Below are 22,699 nucleotides of genomic sequence, written 5' to 3'. Positions count from 1 at the left end.
ATCAAGGATAAACAGTACTACATTACTGAAAATTGAAATATTACAGTTTCCAGAAATATGTCAAAAACATCCATCAAATTAATTCATTTAGTGTGCCAAAATTTTGAAGTGGTTTATAGAATTCAGCAACCAAAAAATCATGTAAAAGAATTTATACAAACGATTCATACAAAATTGAGTTTATCAAAATCTGAGGTATCACATGCTACCTTCACATTATACTATGAAGTTAAAATAATCAAAACAGTATGGCATTGGTGGAAAAAGATACACAAACAAATGGAACAGAAGTGAGAGCCCAGACATAAACCCACACATACACGGGCAACTAATTTTCGACAAAGAAGCCATATAATGAATGAGCCATACTATGAAGAAAGGAAAGCTTCTTCAAAAAATGGTATTGAGAAACCTGAAAAGCCATATGCAAAAGAATGAAATAGAATAGATTGAAAAAGAAGTTGCTATCTGACACCATACACAATAATTAACTCAAAAAGGATTAAGCACTTGAACATAAGACCCGAAACAATGAAATACATAGAAGAAAATGTAGGCACTAAACTTACAGACCTGGTTTCAGAGGGATTTTTGTGAATTTGACCCCAAAGGCAAGGGAAGTAAAAGAAAAAAGTAAATGAATGGGAATACATCAAACTAAAAAGCTCTTGCACAGTAAAAAACAAACAAACCCATCAACAAAACAAAAAGGCAATCAACTGAATAGAAGATATTTGCAAATGATACCTCCAATAAGTGGTTAATATCCAAAAAATATAAAGAACTCATAAAATTCAACAACAGGAAAACAATCTGATTAAAAAATGGGCAGAGGACCTGAACAGACAATTCTCTAAGGAAGACATACAGATGGTGAACAGATATATGAAAAGATGTTCAACATCACTAGTTATAAAAGAAAGGCAAATCAAAAGCAAAATGAGATATAACCTCACACTTGTTCGAATGGCTATTATCAATAAGACAAATAACAATTGTTGGAGAGGCTCTGAAGAAAAGGGAACCCTCTCACACTGCTGGTGGGAATGTAAATTGGAGCAGCCTCTATGGTAAAGAGCATGGAAGTTCATAAAAACATTAAGAATAGAGCTACCATATGACCCAGCAATCCCTCCACTGGGTATCTACCTGAAAAATTTGAAAACACTTATTTGTAAAGACATATGTACCCATATGTTCATTGAATCATTATTCACAATAGCCAAGATATGGAAACAACCTAAATGTTTTGATTAATGATTGGATAAAGATGTGCTACATATATATAATGAAATACTATTTAGCCATAAATAAGATGAAATGTTGCCATTGGTGAGAACATGGATGGATCTTGAGAGTATTGTATTAAGTGAAGTAAGTCAGGCAGAAAAGGACAAGAGCCATGTGATGTCACTCATATGTGGGATATAAAACAAAACACAACAAATTAATCACAAAAACAAATATACAATTGAAAAAAACCTGACTCGTAGATATCAAAATAGTGGTAACCAGAGGGGAAGGGGCTTTTGGGGAGGATAAAGGGGGTAAAGGGGGTCAAATATATGGTGATGGGTGACTAGACTAGACAAGACTTTGGGTGGTGAGCACATAATACAGAATGCTGCAGATATCATATTATAAAGTTGTACACCTGGCATTTATGTTATTAACTAATATTTCCCCAATAAATTTAATAAAAATAAGTTGAGGTTTTCAATGCAATAAGTTGGATTTAATTAAAAAAATGTATAAAGTAGTTTGCAAATTTTAAAATTCAACGCCGTCTATAATTGAATATTTAAGTATCACACTTCTATTATTAATGCTATATTAATAGTTGTGAAAGGAACATTCAAGTCCCCACTGAAAAAGACATTTTCCCTTTCTCATACTCCTATAATGCAACATATGAACTGCTCGGAAATACTTCACAATCTGCCTAATATCAGAGATGCTGATAAATATTTTGGCCTCCCTATGAGTTTGTGAGTGAACTCTTGGAGAATTAGGGATTCTGGCTTTTCTATCTCTATATCTCACAAAGTGCTAGGGCAAATATGACATTTTGTAACTAGTGCTCAACTTAATTGAAATGTGAAGATTCCATTCAAAGGTGGGTCACTCAACAGGATATATCTTCTTTAGTTTCAAGATATATTTATATTTGATATATTGAGTTGTTATCCTGGATAATTTCATATGCCTTGAGTAGAAATTATGTTTTATTCCCTTCCCATCTTTTATCTTTAATATCTACCACTTAGGAGAGGGTACAAAATCGATGAAGCTGTACTAACAGAATGAAATCTGTTATTGTATTTTTAACTGATATTGTATTTTTATATTTACTATAACTGATATTGTATTTTTATCACACTAATAGTTATTTTAGGTATCTTGAAAGTGCCAAAATAAAATTTAAAAGTAAAGGCATTATGCAAACAATTAGGACACTTAGAGATAAACTTCTCTATTTAATCCTATCCCATTCAGTCATTACTTCCTAAATTTGCCATCTAAGTTTACCATCTAGAGAGCTACCTCTTTTCAATGATATGGCATCTACTACTAGAAGGAATTCAAGCCTGCTCTCAATCTGTGTTGGCAAATAAAAGAATGCAACTGACTATAATAATGTGTAAGTAAATAAATAAACATTTGTTGAGGGATCACTACTTATCAAACAGTAGGCAGGTGGTCTTTATACAATTTCTGGGGTCAAATCTGGGGTAACAAAAAGAATGAACCTCCACATCATCTCTACTAGGGCTACCCCATAAAGCCATTAAGTCTCACACTACACAACTCTAGGGGTGCCAGATAAGAATTATGTCCTCTTAGAGTTGTGCAATGAAGCACTCCTGTCTTATACCATCGTTCATCCAAGCATGATTCCATCAGTTCTAAAAGGAACCACTGTTTTATGTACCATTAAGAAAAAAAAAAATGTTGCCAATAATCCATGATATGCCATTAATTCTTAAGATGCATCCCAATTCAGAAATGTTAAAATGTGATAAAAGGTTTTAAAATCAATGAAAAAAGATGATAATCTGAGTAATCTTCAATTGACTGAGCTATGTATGCACAAATAATACCCTTTCTTTGATGGCATGATTATATATCCAGTCTGCACAAGAATTCTGAGGAAATTTTTTCACACTCCTGTGTGAAACCAAAACAAAGAACATTAGGGGTAAATGATGTATAGTTAATGTAATTCACATATAATGCACCAAAATTTTCAAATTTATATTCTTCCTCTTATCTTAAAATTGATTATGTTAGGAACAGTGTTTCAACTAACTTTTAGGTTCAAATCTAAATTACTTAATGTCCACTTATCCCTTTCCCTGCTTAATAATCTTCTCTCTCCCTCTCTCTCTCTTCTTTTCTTTTTCCCTCCCTCCCTCCCTCCCTCTCTCTCTTCACCCAAACCCCTTCAATCCCATGAGCTGCTGAGACAAATCCTAGACAAGACACTTCTGAATATGAATGGAGGGAAAAATCCTGATTCTAATATGAAGACTGCAACAACAAGAATGGCAAATAGAAAACCTAGATGCCAGTATCAGCTTTGTCAATAATTATAGTGCAACCCTGAGCAAATTATATAATTTCTCTTAATCTCAGTTTCCCCATCTATATCTAGAAATAAACTAGTTGAACTTGGTACACCTCTAAAAAATACCTACCAAATTTAAAGTATTATCTTTTGGCACCACATTCTGGTAGAATCCTTCTCATATAAGTAATGTTCTTCTGAACAGTAAATGAATGTGGGCTGAATGAATTGTACATACCTTTTAATATGGAAAAAATATGCCTCACTGCCAAAAATTTAGAACAGCGACATTTCAAACTACCTGAGTTCCTCTTCTCAATAACATAACTAAAAGAGGTTATGTTTTAGTTTTGATAGATTTACTTAATTTATCAATGTAAAATCTGAATTCTAATGTTAAACTTTATCTGTTGATTCAAAGTTTTCTGTGAAAATTTATTAACCTATTACATAGCCCTGGAAATTATTGGTATCATTGTTATTGCTTTGGTAGAAACACAAAACTTTGGCTCAGAACATTTAAAAGATTTTTCTAAATGAAAAATAGTGACTGTTAAAAAATGTCACTTTTCTCTTTATCACTTCCTAAGAGAGAGATAATTTTCTGAAATTTTAGACACCAAATTGGACATTTGGTATGCTATATTACAGCTTTTAGGAAAATAAATTCAGGTATAAGAACCATGTTGAGGACCAACAAAAATTAGGGAAAGTCTTGGTAGATGAACAGTTAAGATTAATATCCAAAGCTAATTTTGTCTTTTTCCTGGGTTCCTCAAATGATCCACTAATTACAACATATTAGCTATTATTTTTGAAGGAAAAGAAAGTCAATGTTTTCTTCTAGTATTTAATTAATAAAAATGACATTAAGAATAACGTTAATATTATATAAGTTTGAGATGGAATTGATACATATGGTGTTTTCAGCAGTAATTTCATGCTCTGGACAAGTAAACCTAAAATATACAAAATTTTATAATATTAAAAAATGCACATATATACAATTTAAATTGAAATGAGATGACTCTATAATAGAAATATTCAAGTCACTAAATAAACGTGTCATATTGCCCCACTATGTTACCCATGAGGTGCACACAGAAGTCCTTACATCCATTGATAAAGCTACAGTATACAGATCTGAATACTGCAGTGGCTCTAAAACACCAAAGGGGATGGATGGGGTAGCAACGTGCTGATGGCTGAGAACAGGTCCAAACTTACCTAAAGACGAGATGAAATCAGAGTAGAGATAAAAAAAATGATCGCCTGCAGTAAACAACACTTTTGAGTTAACTATGTTAGCTGATTCAGGCTTCCCCTCATCTCCACCTGCAGTAACTCCAAACTAGTTAATACTTTGCAGTCAAACAACTCACACATCTCAGATGAATAGTTTGGGACTGAGGCAAAAACAATGTGTGAGGGTGTCTTACTGCCAAGGAGAGAACGTGGGTCCTAGGTTCTGCTCTGTTTACCTATTCATTGCAACCTTCTAACAACAGTTTTTGAGTAAACTGTTGCATTATGGGAAATACTATTTGTCTTTTATCACAGCAATTGCCTTGCAATCCAAGACCCATTTATCCATTCACTTATGTATTGTGTATGTATATATTACATACACACAAAGAAGAGAGATCTTAGAGAATCACCTGTAGATTCACTCTTGGCAATAAAGCATAGTGGGGGAAAAATAGGCTTTGCAGTCAGAAAGACTTGGGCTCAGATCTTGGTTTAGTTACTCTTATTAGATATATGAGTAAGTCTATTTATACCTCTGAGTGTCATTTTACAAATCTATAAAGTCAGGGTAATAAATGACACAATTGTCAGGATTACACAAAGAAATAAACAACAGCTACTTCTAACTAGACAAATGGATACATAGGGCTCCAGCTACCCGGGAGGGAGTTGGAGGTAGAGAGTTTTAAAATGTCCCTTCTTCCCAAGAAGCGGGTGGAAGTTGTGAAAATTCAAGGACTAACACTTATAATCAAAGCTAAATAGAAGCATGGTAATCTAATTGTAGTTTAGACAATTACTGTCACATGTTAATCTTAGACAAGAAATAAGAGGAACCCAGTTCGGAGAACTAAGAAGAGCATGGTTTCAAAATGGAGAGAGACTAGTGGGCAGATGCAACTTAGATTGTACACCAAAGATATTACAATAATTATAATTAACATTAACTGAGCGAATACTATGTGCAAAAACCCTACACACATGTGCCAGACACCAACACCTAGTTCTTAACCACCAGAGTAAGTCTAACACAAAGTAAGGTAAACATAAAATAGGGAGACAGCACTAGTAACAGAGAGACAGCACCAGTAAGCAACTAATGGAATATGGCAGTAAATTAGACCCCAGCTGGATGGCAGAGATAATGATTTGAGCTCTCCTGAGAAGCAAGAGGCCATCCATTTCAGGGGGAAAGAAGACAATGCAAGTTGTAGTTGCTAAAATTCCAAAATGGGCACATGACTCTCCAGGGCCTCCTACTGTTAGGGAAGACCAGTTAGACAACAAATCCTAAATCCTCAAATTCCACTGGACTGGTCATGTGGACTGGCATCTTATTTTCAGTGCAGGGGGGTGGGGTGGAGAACAGGTGAAGCAGTCTACATACAATGCTCCCTAAGTCCAGATGAGAGGAGTTAATGGTGGATAGGCCCAAGTGCCTTAATAAACCAGTCCTACTCTGTTCCAGTGTCTCTATTTCAGCTTAAATAGCTACCCATAGTATGGTAGTTTCATGTTGCCTAACACAGCAACTGAAAAATGGTTCTTTTTCTAATCATATGATCTGCTTTCTTCCATTTCTTCTTTCGTTGAACTCTAGAAAAGAGATGTAGACCAGTGGTTCTAGAAATGTGGTTTGCAAATCTTGGGGGGGGGGTTCCTGAGACCCTTTCAGGGAGTCCATAAAATAATAGTAACACATCAATTGTCTTTTCACTGTGTTGGCATTTGCATTAACAGTTAAAAAGCAATGGAGAATAAAAGTGCCTGTGACAGCATGGATCACAGCAGTGGTACCAAACTATACGAGCAGTCCTTGTATCCTTCACTGCCACACACTCAGAGGAAAAAAAAAAAGGCAAGTTCTCTTTAAAAATGTCAATGAAGCAGTAAAAATTACTTTTCTTAAATCTCAATTTCTGAGCATATGTCTGTTTAACATTCTGAATGTGAACTAGAAGGTATACAAAAAGGACCTGCAAACCAAACTATGCTTTGATCGTTATCTGAAGGGAAAGTTGTTGGGCAATTGTTGAGCTGTGAGCCACAGAAGCCACATTTTTAATGGAACACTGTTTTTATTGTAAGACTGATAAACTATGATCATTCAGATTTTGGTATATGGAAGTCATTTTCCTGAAAATAAACAACATAAACCTGACAATCCAAAGAAAACAACTAATTGTTGCTAATGATAAAAATTGAGCTTTCTTGCTAAAATTAAAGTTTTGAGAAAATTGTATCCTCCCTGATAAGCTTGACAGTTTCAATTCTTCAAGGCTTTGCAGATGAGATTGGTAGTAATATTAACAGAAAGAATTTTTCTGATACTACATAATAAAATATGTTAAACATTTGGAAGATCTGTATAACTCAGTGAAAACAATATTTTCCAAATGACCAACACATCATGTTATAAAATCATTCACGGATAAAAGATCCATTCCAAGTATAACACAGACCAATGAATTTTCATGGAACAGAGTATGAAATGCTCACTGATGTGTTTTAGATTTATGTAGCAACTAATCTCTAAGAAACTACCTCTTGTTGAGTGTTGGTGTAGCATCAAAGAAGAATATACACAACTTTCTGAAAAGGCTATTAAAATAATCCTTCCTTTTGCAATTGCATATCTACATGAGTCCAAATTTTCTTCAGCAATGTCAACAAAGACAGTATATCACAAGACAGTGAATGCAGAAACAGATATAGGAATTCAGCTGTCTTCTGTTAAGCAAGACATTAAAGAGATTTTTTTTAATACTACACTTCTTACTATGTTTTTTTTGTTTTGGAAATATAGTTATTTCTCATAAAAATGTTACTTATGCCGTTATAAATGGTTTTATTATTGTTATTTTAAAATATTTTAAAAGTTTCTGTTTTAACTTTTTTTTTTTACAAATATCAGTAGTTATAATCCCTATAAATAAAAACACTTAGTGACTTTAATACTGTTTAAGCATGTACAGAGGTTCTGAGACCTCATTTGGCTGTAATTCTCCCCATATTTCCCAAGGAAAAGGGTGTAGGGAGAGAAGAGAAAGGAAAGAGGACATACTAAATAGTAAGTATTCCACGAGTTGTTTTCATATATGTTAATTTACTTCATTTATTCCTTACATTTATTCCTTCATTTATTTGAATGTTATGATTATCCCTATTTTGCAGATGAAGAAACTGAAAGTCAGAGAAGAGTGATTTGCCCAAAGTTACAGCTTGAAAGTGTCAGAATTAAGATTACAGCACGTATCTCTTTGATTCTGAGCTTCTTATTCTTTCCACTACATCATATTTATAGCAGAATCGCCACATCAAAATTGGCCAATAGCCAACTCTAATCCATCAATGCAGAGATATAATTTCTAAATATCTAACTATTTTACTAATTTCTAATTCTTCATTTTTAGCTTGTTTTTAGCAAATCCAAAGAATGCTTGGTATTATCAATAACGGCTGTTATTTGGGTTTATAGAACATTGCATTAATTTTCTGAGTGTGGGCATATTTCATACTACACAGTATCACACGAGTCAATATCCAGGGGTAGATCTATATAGTGCTAGTCTGTCTCTTTTGCTTCTTAGGTTCATGTAAGCAAGCACTTGTTTAAATACACATTAATCAAATATCTATTAAAAATCCACTGTGTTTTCTAGGATTTGGTAGCATGACACGTGAAAACACAAAGATTGATTTCTGATGATTTAAAACAGAATAATGACCCTTTTAATTCTAAAATTAAACAATTTTGTGGACAGGTTCTCTGAAATCAGGTTTGATCACAGTTTCCCTTTTAAATGAAAACCATAAAAGGAAGAAATTAAGTTATGCTTTAGTGAACATTAAATGATTATATTACTACTGCATTATTGAGCTTTCAGAAAATGCAGTAGTAATAACAGTGACCTTCTCTTAGGGGCACACTCTTATCGGGTGGAAACCACTTATCTCCTGGCCTCATGTGGAACCACTTCAGCTAGAGTAACATTCCCCGTTTCTTTCCCCATCCTCGCCCTTTCTTTCCCACAGGCAGAGTGACTTGCCTGGTTAGTACACTTGGGAGAAGAAATTGAGCATATTTGACTCAGTCATTCTGGGCATCTTTCAAATCTACTTGCCGGAAGGATGCATTCCAGCTTGCTATGTGAAAGGTAAAGGGGATGTTTGGAGGATGAGCAAAAACTTGTTTTTTGGGGAAATACATTAGGAAGTCTAAATTCAGCCACAGATCTGAGCCAAATTTTCCAGTTGACACATATCAATTAGTAAAGCGGGTGTTCTGATCTCCTTTTGTCTGATTCTTACGTCATATTGCTCACTGTTCCAAACTCAGGAAGGTAAGACAGGAATATTATATTTGGTACTAGGTATCAAAAGATGTAAGAGCAGGTACCTTGAGAATTGGATTCTTTCTCAATGGATTCTAAACTTGAGAAATGACAGGATATTATTGGCCCTCAATTCCCAAGACTATGTGCTAGATACTATGTTCACTTTACATATGTTATCATCATTTCACTTTTCAGAGAAAACACTGAGGAGTAGGGAAGTTAGCTTGTTTGAAATCACACAACATTAAATGGAAGAGCTGGTATTCAAATGCACGCAGGTCTATCAGACTGAAGTTTTTAAATCTCACCTCCATACTATCTCTCAGCCATAGGTATGATTCTGAAAGTTATTCAGATACTAGAAACAGAAAATAAAAAGTTATTATAATTTTCTTTCAATGACTACAAGTTTTAAGTTCATTTGGAAAAATCTAAATGCCTCAGAATGTAGAAAATGTTTAAAATAGTAAATTCTTATATTGATTATTAAGTTACTAGCTAAGCCTATTATTCTTTTCTGTTTCCATTTATATTTTAAACGATTTTGAAAAGAGGAAAAAAAGGAAGAAAGAAGAGATATAGCGTGATTGGCGTATTCCATTTCTGGGGAAAGCAAAATCTAATATGCACAGCAGCAGCCCCTGGTGGACTAAGGGGAAAAATAATGTATCTATAATTATGGGGGTGGAAATATGTTTTTAAAAGAATATATGTACATATTTAGCCACTTGACTCAGTTCTCAACCCAACACATTAAAAAACAGATGCTTTAAAAATGATTTGTTGGCAAGATGCTTGTTAAAATTTTATCAGTTGCAATATTAAAATTCATTATGAATTAATTAACACATGATATAAAAATAAAATGTTTTTGTTTCATCGTTTTACAAAGTACTATAACCAGTGGTGATTAACACTGGAAATTTTGGGTATCTTAATATGTGTTGCTCAAAAGGAAACTAAATTTATAGGATTACCACTAAATTGATGACATTTTCTGTCTTCACTTTTGAATTCAGTTGGCAGATGTTTTCGAGAACAAAAAATTCTGTCTTATTACAAAACATATTAAGCAGGTTTTCCTGCCAGGCATGTCTGACATGATGTTTATTGCCTAGACCAAATCAATCCTCTTAATAAGCCATAATATATGCCAGAAAGTACATTAGTTCATATTTAAGGAAAGTTGCCACATGAAACAGTAAGTACTTTGATCTCTCAAGCTCTGCTCCGAATGCATTAGAAATGTGCAACATAATCCAATAATTAGTCATATCTATTTATACTCATTTAGTAACTAAAATATAATTATACTTTGGTAATCTTTTAAGTGTATACTGGATATGTGTAAAAATTTGAAAGGAGATTTTGGCCAGAGAAAAAGAAAATTCAAATACTTCAATATACTAGGAAAATAAAATGGTTCCAGAGATTAAACAATTATTGATTGTAATACAAATGAATTGAATTTGGTTGCTAAAACACTAGATAGAAATGACTCCAGTGGCATTAGCACAGAAAAGAGGTACAGGGAGAAGACAGGATACTTATTAACCTTCACCAATATTTTGGACATAACCCAAGTCAGAACACCGAAAACATTTTTTTAAAAAGGAAGCTTCAGTTTATCAGAGTTGGCTGTTTCTGAACAATTACAAAAATTCACATGAATGCTGAAAATATCAGTCAAAAACTAGGCACAAAATATCTCGCATGTTAAGGAATAAGATTTTTGTGATGGATGTCAACAAGCAATCAATCCATAAATATTTGAGTATCTTCAATGTGTAATGGCAGGCACTGCCAAGATTCCTATTCTGTACATGTTGCCTCCCCTTTTGGATTTTTCCTTGTGTGGCCATATTATTTCCTTTCCCCTCTCCACTCCTAGCATTTATTATTTTTTTTAATGTTCTGGGTCTAATCCTTCTCCGTTAGTTCCTATCACCACAGCCCACACCTAAGTCTCTTAAGAAGAGTTATTCAAGCAGTTCCACCCCAGTATTACATAGATCAGCATCAAGTCACTTTTGCCTATATTCCACCCATGTCAAGTTCTTTTAATTGAACTTCTCCCTTAGTTTGAGTATTGTTCTTTTATGCTTCAGTTTGATACCAGAATAACCCTCATTCCTCTGCTTCAGGTCACATTATCTAGGTATCTCTAGACTAAGGCCTGGTTTTTCTGCTTTGGCCTCCTTCCAGGGGGTTGGATTCTAAGTCAGTGGGATTAGTATCAGTTCCTGATTCTCTCACAGTATGCTCTGTACTATTGTAAAAACTAGCTCATATATGCTTATTTTTAAGGATTGACATGCAAAGCTAAAAGATCCCAGTGTTTGTGGGAAGATCTGGTGGAAAGGCATGAAAGATAAATTGGTAATATTAATAATATTATGAGACAAAACCACAAGCAATATCTCAAGATAGCATAGGGTTGGGTCAATTCCACATAAGTACACCAATCATAATAATTTCCAGGAGTCATAGTAAGGAGAGTTCACTGATTATGGTGAAAGGAAAAGGTGGGATGTCAGTTTGGCACTACACCATGGATAGAATTTGGATTAAGGGAAAGAACAGAAAGGAAAGTTACAGATCCCATAAAGTGCCAAGTGTATATAGGGTGGAGCAAGTACAGTAGCCTGGCTGTATTCTTATCAGCAAGTGTGTGAAAGAGAAATATTTGTAGGTCAGTATGGAATATTTCCATTTGCATCCATAATTTTAGCACCACAATAGTGTAGCTAAAAAGAAAAACAAGATATCCCACATTGACATATTCAGATGTAAATGGATAAATCAATCAAGTTATCAAATAAATCTTGACATACTGTTTATCATTAATTTATGGAATGTATTCTCAGCCACTGGATTGGGTAAGAACCAACAATGTAATTTTGTTTGTTTGTTTGTTTGTTTGAATGTTTCCTCATAAAAAATCAAGTGGCATACTTTAATAATGCAGGACATATTATAAAAAAAAGTAGTAGTTTGGGATTTTAATCCTGGCTCCACCACCTTATTTACCAAATAAAAATTTATTATGGTCCTGCTCTATCAATACTTATTATGAAGGCTCTGTTCTAGGCGCTGGGTATACAGCAGTGAGCAAAATAGATTTAAAACCCTGCCCTCATGAAGCGTATAGTAAGAGCTATGTGACCTTGGGAAAATTACTACATTTTGACCAACCGTCTCCTCATCTGTAAAAGTAGATCAATATTAGTGATCTTATTAAAAGAGAAAAAATATATTTTGATATATAATTTTTATTTATTATTTATTTATACAGTATAAATATATGATATAAAATTGTTTATAGACAGTTAATAGTGTCTATTAAATGATAATGGGTCAAAAATCTATATAATCATCAGATATAGTTTACTATATCATACCATGATTTTATTTTAATTGGTTTGATTTTCGTATTTCCGATATATATTTTGTTTTCAACTAGTTAGAACAATGTAGTAAAGAAGAAAGGGAATAAGAATGTACAGTAATTAGAAGTCCTGGTTTTAACACTTAGTTCTACCATTTATTAGTTATGTGACCGTAGACAAAAATGGACTGTGTAGCAGTTTCCTTAACTATAAAATAAGTATGTCATTTTTGACCCACTTACCTCATAGGGTTGTTTAAAAGAATAAATAATCAATTTCAAAATGTAAATGTTTAAGAAGTACATAAATAAAAGTTAACTTATCCCCATCACATACCACGCTCTGTGTCTGAAATTTACAAATACTTGTGATTTGGAAATATGCAGAGGGGAGGAGAATGCTAGAAGTCACTTCTCAAGTGGATCTAAATCATCTAAGAATTAATGCACCTTACATAAAATGAAGCATTCTTCTCTTTCCTACTATAGGATCATGCCTTACTATGTAGCAGTATGTTTGAAGACTATCAACTTAGCTCTGTTATTTTGCACAGTTCTGGAAGATTTTAAGAGAAAGATGTTTATTAAGAAAAATAACATTTCATAACTAAGACTATCAGGTATGAAGTTGTTTTATCTACATTAGTCTATTTTTGTCTTTTAGTGCTTTCATTGGTAATCTAGACTGATGAACGAAATGGGACAAGAAAGAAAGAGGCAAAAGACATAAGACGTAAAAATGACAGAAGTGTAAAAGAGATAAAAGAATTAAAGAAAAATGATAAAAAGAAAGAGAACATATATTAACAATGAAGCAACATAAAAAGATTTTTTTTCCCTTGGTGTAAGAAAAAATTGATGCAGGAATAAACTAAACAGATGTGAAAAACAGAATAAAGAAAACGCACACATACAAGAGAACAAAAAAAAAATCAAAGCAATGGTGACAAGATAAAGAGAAGAGATAAAACCTACAAGACAGATATCACAAGTGGATGCTTAATCTGTAGATATAATAGGCAAATAAAAGAAACTGTTTAAGAAGAAATAAATAAGAATATATAACATCACTTTTTGTGTGTGTTTTACACAGGCAAGTGACTACTCTCAATGATTTGTGTATTTCCAAAAAAGAAAACTCATAAAGTTCATATTTGGAATCTGGATATCAGAGGTAATTTTTAAAAAACCCTGTCTGAAGATGGTAGTTGACAGACTGGATCATATAATAGGAAGCTGAGGACAGCTGGATAAAGGCGATGATGACTCTGATGCAGTCATAGGAAAACTGTTATTTAACTGCAGTAGAACAAGCAAGCTACTTACTGACTTGAAGTCTAAAAATTATTTTTGTTTTTCAAGTAATATATTAAATAATAAGATGTTTTCAGGAATTTAAATATTGCAATCTGCCAAACTTTTGTTTGACTCATTGTTTGACGAACTTTGGGTATTCTTGGTCAGGACACATATTTTTGGGTTTTGAGAATTTATATGCTGCTTTTACTACTGCTTACCTGTCATAACTTACTCAACAGACTGGGCTATAATCAAATGTCTTGAATGTTGGAGTACAATTCCCAAAAATATAGAGATTATGCCTTGAATTAGAAGTATATTAAAGAAATAATTTTGAAAGCCAAGATTTTTTTCCCATCAAAGGTGGTATGAAATATTTTATTAATGAGCTTTTCAAGTAAGCGTAAAAAAACTCAAGTTGATAATCTCAAATTTTACTATTTTACAGTATAATTTATAAAATGTTAATTTGCTTGTTTAAATGTTCTGAATTACTCACTTTTAAAGAACATATCAATTTACTATTTTACTTACCCAGTAGCATTTTGACATGCTTAATTATTAAATGGTATTTCTAGCATCCATAATAAGGGCTACGAAAAGTGCATGAGTCTGTCTCATAAATACATATAATGCACAGTACATATCTATATATATACTGTGCATTATATGTATGTATGTGTATATATACATATATATATACACACATATATATACATATATATGTATCAAGCAGAATGTGTCAAAATGCAGATAAAATTGTTTGTGCCCACTACAGCATTCGAACTCCTTGGGCAGTAGTGCTATAAGGATTTCATGCTGCTAGCATTACAAAGTACAAAGGTTTAATTGGTAAGAAAAGAGCAAAGGACAGAGTCCCCTCATTACACTATCCCTAAATTATTCTAGCTTAAATATTTATTAAGATATTAATTACTCTTCCTCCCTCTATCTGCTTTTAGAAGTTAAGCTGAGACACTGTAGATGGATGGTTGCTCGTAGGAAAACAATGCATTAAAACTATCACCACCCAAGATGAAGACTGATGTTTTGTATGGTGCATTATTAATTGCTTTTGAGACTTATATAAAATATCACACTGATATAAGTATACTGTGTTTGTAATTCTGAATAAAAAACAGAATACATTTCATTCATGTAGCAATGCAAAATGATTAAAAATTAAATAATTTTCTTTTTAAAAATAAACACAATAATGTATATGAAATAAAATATAAAGAAAATAATGAAGGAAAGTAATGATCTTACTTGTTACTTACTCTGATATACAACTGCATCATTTCTTTTTCTCTTTGAGGGTTACGGTACTTCTCATAGAAATCACGTCGCTTCTTTGTTTCTTTAGAGACTTTATCTTTTCTTTCTCGTTTTTCTGCTGGTTCATATGAACTATCAGAAGATGATTTTACACGTATCTTCGGTTTTTCTACCTCAATATAGTTTTCATTGGGATTCAGTACTATTACTCCATATCCTTCCTGTTTTGAAATCAAAGAAGACAGCATAATTTAATCCTAGAAACTATTTCAATTCATAAAAAAGTTCTTAAAATCCCATGTTATTTAGTATATTTGCATATTTATTAAAATATTCCATTATGCAAGATTATAGTTTTAATTTTTATGAAAGTCATTTAAAATTGTTTGCCAATATTGTGTATGTAAATAAGCATAGATTATATACAATAACAAAAACACATACTTGTAACATGAAGATTATAAAGCTTAAGTTTAAAAAAAAAGTACTTCAGATTGTCCAGAGCCTCAAAAATGATTGAAACAAATTATCAAATAAAAGTACACTTTCAAACCACATTAGTATTTATAATATATACTTTGAGAAATTAACCTCTTTGAAATTGAAGTTTACAATTTAAACGGCATTTTGTTGGAGTTTCTTTCCTTTACATGTGATGTAATAAGCATTTTTATTTGCTTGAATGATAAAAAAGAAATATAATGTAATATTCTACAGATTTACATGTCTATATTATCAGAAACGTATACTGTCTACCTGTGCACCCTGGACTTTTTTCAACTTTCTTCTTTCAGGACGCCAAAAAAATCATAAAACAAAATAAACCAATGTCTTACTATAATGGAAGCAACTCTTTAATCTTGAAATTTCTTTCATTTTTCAACTACCATAAACATTTCTCTTTATAGAGGACTAACACCAGGAAACAAATTCCAAACTTTAAAATACAGCTTACTGAGCTGTTAAAACTTTTTAAAAGTTTTAAAAACATGTTGTGCTGTCTGGTTTAATTTTTGCAAGGCAAACATTTCTGTGATTATAATTAAGGGAACTTTGATATTTAAATTATGTTACAACTGATGGAATATTCTAACCCTGAGAAAATAGAGAAGGGTAAACGATTACCACTGACAAGCATGCACAACACAACTTTTTGAAAGTATTATGTATCTTATCTTTTCAATTCTGTACTTTGGGTGTCCCAATTTTACTTTGTACAATCTGTAGGGTTATACTTAAAACATTATGACAAAAACATCAGAGCTACGGAAAATAAAGCTTTAAAAACAAATCATCCTTACCAAAAAACAAACATACGTATATTCATTCCCCAAACTATAACTGTAGAATCTTCTACTGTCTTTGAAATTTAATTTTTTAAAAAAAGAAACTGATAGCATTAATACTAAATTAATATTAAAACAGACTAAATTATCTTATTTTTAAATGTGCTCCATTGCTACATGTAGTTGGATTTTTTTTTTTTTTTTATCAGTTGATTTCACAAACTACGTACAAACTTCACTGGGATTGTTTAAAAATCCCCTAGTCTCCTCACCCCCCCCACTCCTGCTCCACTCCTCTAATCAGATAATATTATTGTCTAAAACCATGATATGGTTTGGAGATTTTAAAGATCATTGAAGTTCTGGTTTTAGTGCTAGGACTGTTAATTAAGATATAGTTGTTTTACTTATATGAAAACTATCAAATATATACCAAACTGATTAACAAACTACTACATATTCTTCATACAGACATGTTCAAAAACTTTTAGATAAATACCTCTTTCATGAAAGGCTTATAAAATACTTTACAAGATTTTAAATTTAAACGTTCTACATCAAAGCACAAGTTTTTTTTTTTTTTTTTTTTTGTGTGTGTGTGTGTGTGTGTGTGTGTGTGTTTAAAGTTTCTTAGCTGGTAAGTCAAAGTTTTACCAACAAAAGATATTTTATTTGGTTCTGCTTTATTCTAATCTGTATAGCTATTCAAAAGTCTTGTAATTCATTGTAATCACTGTCAGGTAGACAGATTGTCACTTGGTGATTTTCTACAGTTGGACACACTTGACTAGTTATTAAAATCACATTTGAAGGAAGTTCTTACCCCTCTTCCTTGTGCCTCTTACAACTTTTCACGCCCTTCTCAAATTTCAGCTATATCTTCTCCTCCCACCAAAAGTAAGTTAAAGAACATTGTTGCACTCTGCTAAACAGGGTGAAATAGAGGCATTCAGTACACTGTCTCTGGTGTAAGGAACATAGTCAAAAAAGGTCACCATAGGCCAAAAAGAAAATTGCCTCCTTACTAGATTCTGTACTGAGAGTAAGTGGTCTCCTGTCATGTTTTTTCCCTGTCTTCTCTGAGTGAATTGAACTTTAAACACACACACACACACGCACACACACACACACACACACACACAGAGTTAGAGTTAGCAAGCCCAAAACAGAATCTTAGAATTCTTAAAGATAAAAATAGTAATATACTAAATTTTACCGATAACTCGAAAAATTTTAAACACAAGGTAACAAAGTGGGACTTTAATAAATTGATAGAATATGAGCATTGTCTTTGCAAAATGAATGAATTCCCAATAAAGATAACCTCTCTAGACAACATTTATAGTTACCAGAATTATAAAACTCTTACCCTAATTTATAACTAATTACTAGAAAGAGTATTTTCATCATATTAGGTTTATTTGAGCGGAACTTTTTACTTCAGTATTTGGAAATCGTAGATTGAAAAAATTTTGTGCCTATTTGATTTTAAATGGACTCTGATATTTGATGTGTCCCTTCTACATAAGTATAAAAAACAGACACACATAAATCATCAAAGAAGTAGTATTTGTCTAAGTTATTGATTATGTAACTGAAAATTACATGACTCATTTGTCCAATTTTATAAAGACACAATATCAATTTTTCACCAAGGCATCAACAGATGAAAAATGATTCTATTTTTAAATCACCACAATATAAATCAATTAAAGAAGTTTTATTATTTAGATTTCAACAATGAATGTTTCTCTTTAAACACCTGAATTATTTAGAAAATATTTTATCATTTAGATATTTCATACTACCAATTTAATTAATGAAATAACAATCCAGAAATATTAAGGGACATTTTTCACAGAAATGAGAGTTAATTTTAATAAATGTCTTTGTTTCAAATTCAATTACCATCCAGTAAAATCTTACATTTTTCAATTAAAATTTTCCTGATAAATTAATTAATGCAATATTCACAGAGACCATTCATAACCATTTTATAATGAGTAGGACATAGCTAGTGCAACAAGATAAATTTAACTATCTTATTTACATGCTCTAAAGATATGCAGTAAAACTTCAGCTTTTCCTCCATTTCGCTCTCACATAAACACTGGTACACAAATCTCTTTATATAACAAAGCTACAAAGATTTTTCGCGATGTCCACATTATTATATGGAAACCAAGTAGTCAAAGAAAATAGTCAAAGTAAAACAAAGCAGACAACATCCAGTAGTTAAATATGACCATTTTAGGTAGAAAAATATCAATCTATATCTTAAAAGAATCAAAATAAATACAAAAAGTTAATTCCTTCTATTCCTAGTAATTCCCTCAGAGCACACAGAAATAAGTAAAAAAAAGGTCCTAGTTTGACCTTTTACAAACATACCCATAAAGTTTTACAAAAGTATAAAATCAGGCATCAAATACAATATTATAAAAGAACTGTGCGTTGCCATTCTAACAAGGGAACCCTTATTACTAATGCCTAGGACCTTAAATATTTTATATTGAATTATGATCCTTTTTAATTATTCCTGAAGCATGCTAAATTTCTCATAAGATAAAAAGTTAGGTCATTTCAAATATACATTTGAAGACTTTTGTTATCTTTAACCAGATAAAATGATAAAACTGATTATCTAACATTCTACAACTAAATAATAAAACTCCTGGCATTTTTTTTAATGATTAACCCAGATCAATTCCAATACCCAACATTTCAAGACACAAAGCACACATAAAGTTGTTAATTAACTCCTATGTTTGAATGCACAGTCTTGTAGATATCAAGAAAGTAATCAAGATGATAGGTAAAAGTAAGTTATATCTCTTTTTCTCATTGCGTTTTGTATCCTTTTGTAGTTATAACTGTAGATTCATTTTCAGACCGTGTTTATAAGGTATAAACCATGGGACCTTAATCCGGAACCCTCAAAATTTTATTAGTAGACATAGAATTTTATTCAACACAAGTACTTGCTGTGATTTAAACAGAACACACAGGCCTCCAGTCCTTCTTTACTTTGATATCTATAGACGCACTTACCAATAAATAATAGTTCATTTATCATTCACTCAACAAATGATAGCTTAGGTCAGAGAGGTCTAAAACAGACAGGTGATGCCAAACACATAGAACCAGAGGAAATCATACTAAAGAAATTAAATCAGTATAGAAATGTACTTATCAAGAAGTTTCTATAAATAGATATGATTTTTAAACACCTGACTAAAACCAGAATGTACTTTTGGCTCCAAGAAACCTTGCTAAAACTGAAGATTTATCTAAGTTGATTTATCTGTTAATTACCATTTATAAGGAAAATGAAAAATAGGAGCAAATTCTACACCGTTTCAAATCTCTTGTGGTTGGCTAAATAAAAAAATCAGCTGAAAGTACTCAGCTCTGCATATTAACCTTCCAATACTATAAGCCACATGTGACTAAAGGGGTCAGGGGCCAGAGGAGAATCCTTTGACCTATGGAACTATCCATTTTGGTCTTCAGGCAAGGCTCTGTAAGTGATCATTTTACACAGATTTATCAATCATATTTTTCAAGTTCAGCATTCTATCTGCTTAGTTTGAAAGAAGATAGGTGGTCATCCTCGAGGGAAATGAGCCCAAGGTGTTTTATCTATAAGCTACAACTCCCCATGGTTAAAATGGACTAACCACTGTCCATTCATCTTTTCTGGAAGATGTATGTTGTGTTCACTCTCATCTTTTTCACAAGAAGGGTATGTATATGTCACTGTTGCAACATCCTAGGTGCAACAGTGAGATGAGGTCATGACAACCAATCAGAAGTCACTAGTGAAGCGTTAAAGTAAACATAGCTGCTGGAGCTGCAGCTCTGCTTGAAAAATACCCCCTCCATTATTTCAGCAATTTTCTCAAGACGTGACCTGGGACTGAAATGCCTGAAATGTCACTTGACTCTGTTTTGTGCTTCTTCTCAATATGCATTTATTTAGGTAATAGCACCCTGTTAATATTTGTAAAATGTTTGTCACAACCATGCTTCAACATGTAGCTCCCTAAATGTTGTATTCCATGGTATAAAAATACCATAATATGGACCAACACAGATTATCCCAGTAAGTTTCCAACTTCAAATAGCTCATCAAGTTAGTCAGTAAAAGAAAACATGCCACAAAAAGTTTTCAGAGGACCACCTGTTGTCTATTATTTTTACATAGCACTTACTCATAAATCATAACACAGGGTAATTAATCAAGCTGTCAAAGAGAAGGTCAAAGGTTATATGGTAGAGTCAGAAGGTCATGCATGGGCTGATAGAGGTCAGGGTCACACTGCATTCCTCATTATCAAGTTGGGATGAGAGACGGCCCAAGCAAACAAAAGTGAAAGCAGATGGAGAAGTGAGTGGATAAAAAAAAAAAAAAGAAAATTTCACAAACAAAAAGAAAAGTGAAAGAAGACTGTCAGCTGCCTTCAAGTAGAGAATAGAAGAGAAAAGAAATAAACTGAAATGTGCTCAAAGGAGCTCAAGAACATAAAGAAACTATAGTTTTATTAATTAAATAAGTTGAATATAACTTTTCTTGGCCATTTTATTAGTGCATACTAAGCAATATTAGAAAACATATGTTTGCTATCTCTATACTTTCCCTAGTTAGTGTGCTCAAGATAAATTAAGGGAAAGGCAAAGAGTTCCAAGGATAAAGTATGATTACAAAAAAAACTACCCCAAAACTTATAATATGAGAGGTTCCCACCCCCCTTTAATATTGTTTCAGGACCTACAACATAGATGCAAATAGCTTTAAGCTACAGAATAGATCAGTTTTTAGTATGATACAAAGATATCCACAAACAAACTCATAAAAGTCTTTTTGAATAACCCAACAGTTATAAAATATTTTATTATTATGCTGGCCTGAATTAGATGCAGAAAACTGTGTAAAATTAGCTGTCACCCTTTGCTCAAAATCTTTGTTAATCTCATTTTGAATGTTTGCAGCTTTATCAACACATGCATCAATGTCAGCTCCTTGGTTACTGAACCGCTGTAGTTGGAAGAAGATATAATTAAAATGTTTTGGCACAGAAAAGGTGAAATTGTATCTTCCCTTGTTCCCTTAGGAGTCTGTAAAACATGAAGGATATATTGACAAACACACACCCTTGTCTCTGGTTCTGACATCCCAGGCCATCCAAGTGCTATTTATTTTAAAACCTTCACTTTGCACTTACCCATATTCCCGCCTGCTCTGTTTCTCACTTTCCCTAGGTTTTAGAATATCATGTTGCTTAAACTTCACAAATTTCTCTTCTAATCATCAGTGTCTTACTAAAGCATTCTGTCAATGCACAATAGCATTATAACAAACATTTACCGCTCATTATCAAGGACAAAAATATGATTTAATACTATATTATGAAATCTTTTATATTCTTTACTTCTCATTCTTATAAAGAGAATATACACCCACACATTTACACATTAAACTAAAAAGAGGTAACAAGCTACCATTGTTGCCCAGTCAATGACAGATCAAAATCCCTAAATGGATATAGGGGACCCTGCAGATACATCTCCTTTATTAGATGGTCCCAAGCGGACTTGGATAGACAAATTTATCTTACAAACTTTACTGTTCTGCGTGCTAGATACGCCTTTATGCTTAAGAATGCTGCATGAAAGTCCAATGTTCTCCTTACTTCTTATTAAAGTCCACTATAAAATTGTGGAAATATTGTAGTTATCAAGCTACAGATGGCGGGAACGTGGTTTTTCAAAATAGTATCACTCTGACCTCATCAGATACCATAGAATTATATGCTTAAGCTTTTAAATTACTCTTGAAACCTACTTAAGAACCATGGTACAGAAATCACTTTATCTTAAAACATGCCACCTTTCTCTTTTTTTTCCCAAATAAATATCATGTTTAAAATATTTTTTGCTGTTTCTTCAAGAATATATCAGTACTTTGCTTGTGGTTCTCAAGTCCACTTGCAAGGATGAGGACATAATGAATAATCTCAAGTATTCACCGAGTCAATAATTCATTAAAAACTGATTTCATGCAACAAATATTTATTAAGCAGCTACTACCTACCAAGCATGCTGCTAGGTACAGTGCTCTACCTACCGAATCCCCTTTTAAGATATTTCTATTCGGTAGAAAATTCCAAATCAGAATTAAGTACAAATCCCTAAGATGTCCGTTTTATTCTTCAAGAGAAAGAGGAATATAAAAAGGAAAACAAAAAGAAGAACGTATTATGACAAAATATTCCTAAAGACAATCTAGCTAGAC

At 32.5% G+C, this 22,699-nt stretch overlaps 1 protein-coding gene across 4 annotated transcripts in view; it reads right to left on the bottom strand.

Annotated features, from left to right (window-relative positions):
• The window catches only part of ARB2A (ARB2 cotranscriptional regulator A), a 388,747-nt gene that overhangs the window by 205,726 nt on the left and 160,322 nt on the right, over positions 1 to 22,699 (bottom strand). For all 4 annotated transcript variants that reach the window (XM_081054485.1, XM_081054484.1, XM_081054486.1 and 1 more), the window contains one exon: positions 15,121 to 15,339. In XM_081054485.1, the coding sequence (XP_080910611.1) occupies positions 15,121 to 15,339 (219 nt within the window). The remainder of the gene's footprint in view (positions 1 to 15,120; positions 15,340 to 22,699) is intronic.

The sequence above is a fragment of the Rhinolophus hipposideros genome (assembly GCF_964194185.1).
Source record: "Rhinolophus hipposideros genome assembly, chromosome: 7".
Classification (NCBI taxonomy): Eukaryota; Metazoa; Chordata; class Mammalia; order Chiroptera; family Rhinolophidae; genus Rhinolophus; species Rhinolophus hipposideros.
Note: the sequence above shows the minus strand (reverse complement) of the source record. Positions and strands in the feature narration are given on the sequence as shown.